Below are 4,451 nucleotides of genomic sequence, written 5' to 3'. Positions count from 1 at the left end.
CTAAACCAAGAACAAACATTTCTAAACCTGCATCTAGCTGACTAATACAGTGAGTATTGAGTTGTGTCTCACTACAACTCGTGTCAACTGAATTGTGAGAGAGTCTGGTAATAAACAAAAATATTCCAGTTCTCAGTTCCATCTTGGCTTGGAGGTGGACGCTAAATTTCCTTCCTTGCATTTTCATCCACTTGACTAAATGTTTAACTGCCATGCACAAGCCAGTATTAAAAAATCGTGCAGCTTTATTAGCAATTGACGATGTTTCTAGCACTAGTTGCAACGATCATCTGATGAAATTGAAAGTAAAATTAACAACAAACAAGATGGTTTATTGCTTCACTGATGTTTCGCGCATCATGACAATGCGCATCCTTAGAGCGAATAACATTATATATAAGTATATAACCTGGTGAAATTTTATTTTGTATGTTATTCGCTCTGAGGATGCGCATTGTCATAGTGCGCGAAACGTCAGTGAAGCAATAAACAATCTTGTTTGTTGTTAATTTTACTTTCAATTTCATCAGATGAACGTTGCAACTAGTGCTAGAAACAATAATTGTTCTGATGAACACCCAAACTTTTCAGTATTCAATTGACGATGTATCAGATTTTTATTTCAGATTTTTAAGGGAAGCGTTTTGAACGGGGTTTTGTTACAAGAATTCTAATTCTTTTGTTTCTTACAGGTGCATGTAGGTTTAATTCTTGTCGTTAATTGTAAGTTCCGCTCAAGCGGCTGAAACTCTGTATGCTGCTTGTATCATTCATTCATCAACACAACTTTTGATTTGGATTTATTTGCAAGACCATGATCATAGTTTCTTGAGCGATGCCAAGACCCCACAATTCATCGAGTACTGCGTGGCCACGATCAGATGTCACATCTTCTGTAGACACTCCATTATTAGCTCACCAAGACCGAGCGATAGACAATGACTACAGCGACAACCCGTCTGCGTTTCGGCCAGGGTCAGCTCCGGTTGTTTCAAGCTTGCTGGCTCGAGAGACTGCGACACATGTAATCGAAACAGACGCTTTGAGACACGCAAACGAAGGAGACTCCAGAGCTCGGCATTCACGTTCCCGCCGAAACCCTCATCGTGCACAACGACCCCACGTGACCCCTCTGCCATCTTCCACCCCAGATCCCATGGAAGTTTCCTCTCTCTCCCCAAATGCTCCTGAGTCAACGGAAGTTAGACGTGCCCCCAAAATCTATCGTACGGGTCCCATTGTTAACCAAGCTGCCACCGTTGGCCACTATACTCCTCGACGTGCAATTAGCGAAGATTTAAGCCGACCCATTACCCGTAGAACGTCACCCCCTATCACCCCACCTCGACTGCATGAATCAAGGTTTGTGTTCACCCCGACAGATTCTTCTTCACATCCTCCCAGACCTCCACCGACTGGCCCAAAAGCGGATCTTCGATGGAGCTTTTCTCCTGATTCAGTTCGTGTTTCTCCTCCTCATTCGGCGCCAAGACAGCAACCTCAACCAGCTGATCATCAAGGTCTTGCTTCGCGCGCAGTCGTCTTGTCTCAACCACAATCTGCTTCAACGCGTTCAAAAAGCGATTCCATCAGCAGAAAGTCCCTTGTTGTTGAACTGAATAAAGAGAAGTCAACGAAAACAAGAACAGTTAACCCCAAGTCAAACGAAGTTGATTCGTCGACAAAAAACAGTTCTTCCTTAAAAAAAGACGCAAACCGTGATGTGGCGTCATCGCCGCGCGACGCTGATCATGAGAACATAAATCTACATCCTGAAAATGTGGTCAAACCTGGGGACCATAACTACAACTGCCCCAGATGTGGGAAGTGTATGTGCCCTGTTTGCAAGGGCACCTCCGACACATGCGAAGGCGAAACGCAGTGCTGGATGTGCAACAATCGATGCTTGTGTGACGCGGACACTTGCATCGAAACCGCGACTTGCTTGTGCTGCGTACGTAGCTTTTTTTATCACTGCACCGATTATGAGAAGAATGAATATGGCACCGACAAACCATGCACGTGCCGTGGGCCAGGATGGTGCTATAGATGGCCCATTATGGGACTGTGTGCCATAGTTTTGCCTTGTCTTTTATGTTACCCTGTGGCGAGAGGCTGCGTCAAGTTATGTCGTGCATGCCCGTCTTGTTTTCGCCCCGGCTGCAGGTGCAAAGAATCGTTAAGATGACGAGTTAATTGCATGTAGCTCGATGTATCATTCATGCTGTGCGAGATTATCTTTCAAAATAGTGACGTGGGCTTGTGCGTGCTGTACGTGTGTCCCAATGTCTTCAAATTTGGTTGTGAGTTCAAATACTGAAAAACTATAAACATTTCTTTGTTTAATTTTTTATTTTAAACTTGCATCTGGCTCGAAACTGCCAGGCGTGCCATTGGGTCACCGCAATTTTGGAAAGTTGTTATTTATACCCCGAGAAAATGGTAAAATCCATCTCTAGATCTGAAGAGTTTTTAATCTCTTCAGATCTAGCCCATGTCAATGCCTTTTCAATCACGCTACATCACCCACACAATGGTTTGATAAATACAACTTGTTTTAACACATATGGACTATATGTGCAACCAACGTATGTAATGGATGAATTACTAGCCGCTTCCCTTTTCGAGATAGTTTGTTCCAACAACAGTGAAATGATGTGGCGATCTTTCATTTGATAAAGACTTAAATGTGATCTGCTTTTAGAAATAATCAAAATAGGAAACCTTGTAAACAAAATAAATTTTGTTCATTATATATATATATGAAATAGCGTTTAAATTACATTTCAGTTACTCAGTTTTAGTGCATTGATGTGAACTCTGCTTTACGAAGATGATGTTGGATACATCATGGCCACCTGAAGATGCGGTCTGATTTGTCACATTTTGCAGATTTTGATTACAGCTACTGCTAGTGCTTGACTGACATTTTTTGAGATGTTTTTACTTTTTGCGATTTCCTGATGACATAAAACTTTTTTTTTGCCTTGGGGAAGCAGTAGCAAATGAGAAAAAGTGTTGAAAAACGCAAAATCAGACTGTTATTGAAAATTAACAGTCTGACTGAAATTTTCTTTGTTTTTCAACATCTGAGAATGTTAAAACCTATTGTGTCATCTGGGGAAAAGAATAAAAAAAGCGTAAGAATATAATTTTTAGAAAAATTTATTTGAACGTTCGCTCAAAGTTAGAAAAATCTGGAAATTTTTGCAAAATGTGACAAATCAGGCCGTATCTTTAGGTGGCCATGGAAACCTCTATTTTGCCCTACCTTTTGTTCAACCTAATTAAACTGCCACTGGTTCCTTGAGAAAAATCACTCTTTTTGACATTTAGACAACGTACAACGTTATCTCAATATAAAAAGAAGTGATTTTATCGACTGGTTTTATTTAATCATTGCTTACATCTGCAAAAGCGTAGTAGTTTATTTTCAAGTATTTGTTCCGAAGATCTATATGTATTTATGTTGTGTAATTTATTTTTGTGTTTAACCCAGTATACGAGTCGTTTCTTTTTTATGTTGATTTAACGTCTTCAGAAATAACTTGCTGATTGGAGACTACATCTGGTATATGTAGTTTAGTAAGATAGGTATGTCGATTGCAGATAGATATATCTTACAAACTGCTTCCGATTGTAAAAATTGTTAAAACCGCTGATATTCAATGCAAGCGTTTAACTTTTTTAACAATTTCTGAAGCCTTTGAGTGCACAAATTGCTGATTTGTTTGACTTCGTCAACTGCTTGGATGAAATTCTTGCTCTTTAATTCACTTTGAAAAAACAGATTTCTTGGAATGCTGTGTTCTTGTAAACTTGCTCAAATCTGTGCAAAATAATCTGTTAAAAAACTTGTCAAAACTGTTTAGTGTTAACAAAATTTGTGGTATGGCTTATCCAATTAATTGTTATGCCAATTGCTATGTATTTTGAAATGGGTGAAATCATCCTTCAAATAAGTTTTCCAAAATCTACCTTTGAGTTGGTGGATCAAACTGACTGGTTAAGTAGGTTTTTGCAATGAAAGGCCATGTAATTAATTTCTCAATCAACAACCGGTACTTACAAGCATTCAAGGGTTCTCCCTGGTTTTTCAAGGTGATACGATTTGTTTTTGTCTTTTCGCAGCTCAAATCTATTTCACAGCATTTGCTGAGCTTCGTGTCTTTGTTTTCGACTTAAGGGTTGAGGTCCATGGTTGATGATGGTTCTATTTAGCTCCTCCAAAAAAATCACAAACGCATCTCTCTCATCATTTCAGCAGGCATGCCAATCTTGTTTTTACATTTTTGTAAGACAAAACAAATGAAGGCGGTAGCTCTAACACACGAGTGCTATCACATACTGTAGTTTTGTTAAAAACTGAAGACTTTCATAAAAAATGCAGATCTCATTTTGATTGGGACTTGAATGTAATTGCGACATGAAATATGGGTATAACGACACAT

General features: G+C 39.4%; 1 protein-coding gene across 1 annotated transcript; it reads left to right on the top strand.

Annotated features, from left to right (window-relative positions):
* The first annotated feature begins 703 nt into the window (after positions 1–703).
* LOC145783536 (uncharacterized) lies at positions 704–3,560 on the top strand. Its single transcript, XM_082595435.1, has one exon. The coding sequence runs from the start codon at positions 836–838 to the stop codon at positions 2,186–2,188; it is 1,353 nt and encodes a 450-aa protein (XP_082451561.1). The 5' UTR covers positions 704–835; the 3' UTR covers positions 2,189–3,560.
* The last annotated feature ends 891 nt before the right edge of the window (positions 3,561–4,451 follow it).

The sequence above is a fragment of the Aplidium turbinatum genome, chromosome 14 (genome assembly GCF_918807975.1).
Source record: "Aplidium turbinatum chromosome 14, kaAplTurb1.1, whole genome shotgun sequence".
Taxonomy (NCBI): domain Eukaryota; kingdom Metazoa; phylum Chordata; class Ascidiacea; order Aplousobranchia; family Polyclinidae; genus Aplidium; species Aplidium turbinatum.
Note: the sequence above shows the minus strand (reverse complement) of the source record. Positions and strands in the feature narration are given on the sequence as shown.

Bases quoted from the DNA above. Each gene is read 5' to 3' on its own strand.
- LOC145783536 (XM_082595435.1), top strand. From the start codon at position 836: ATGCCAAGACCCCACAATTCATCGAGTACTGCGTGGCCACGATCAGAT.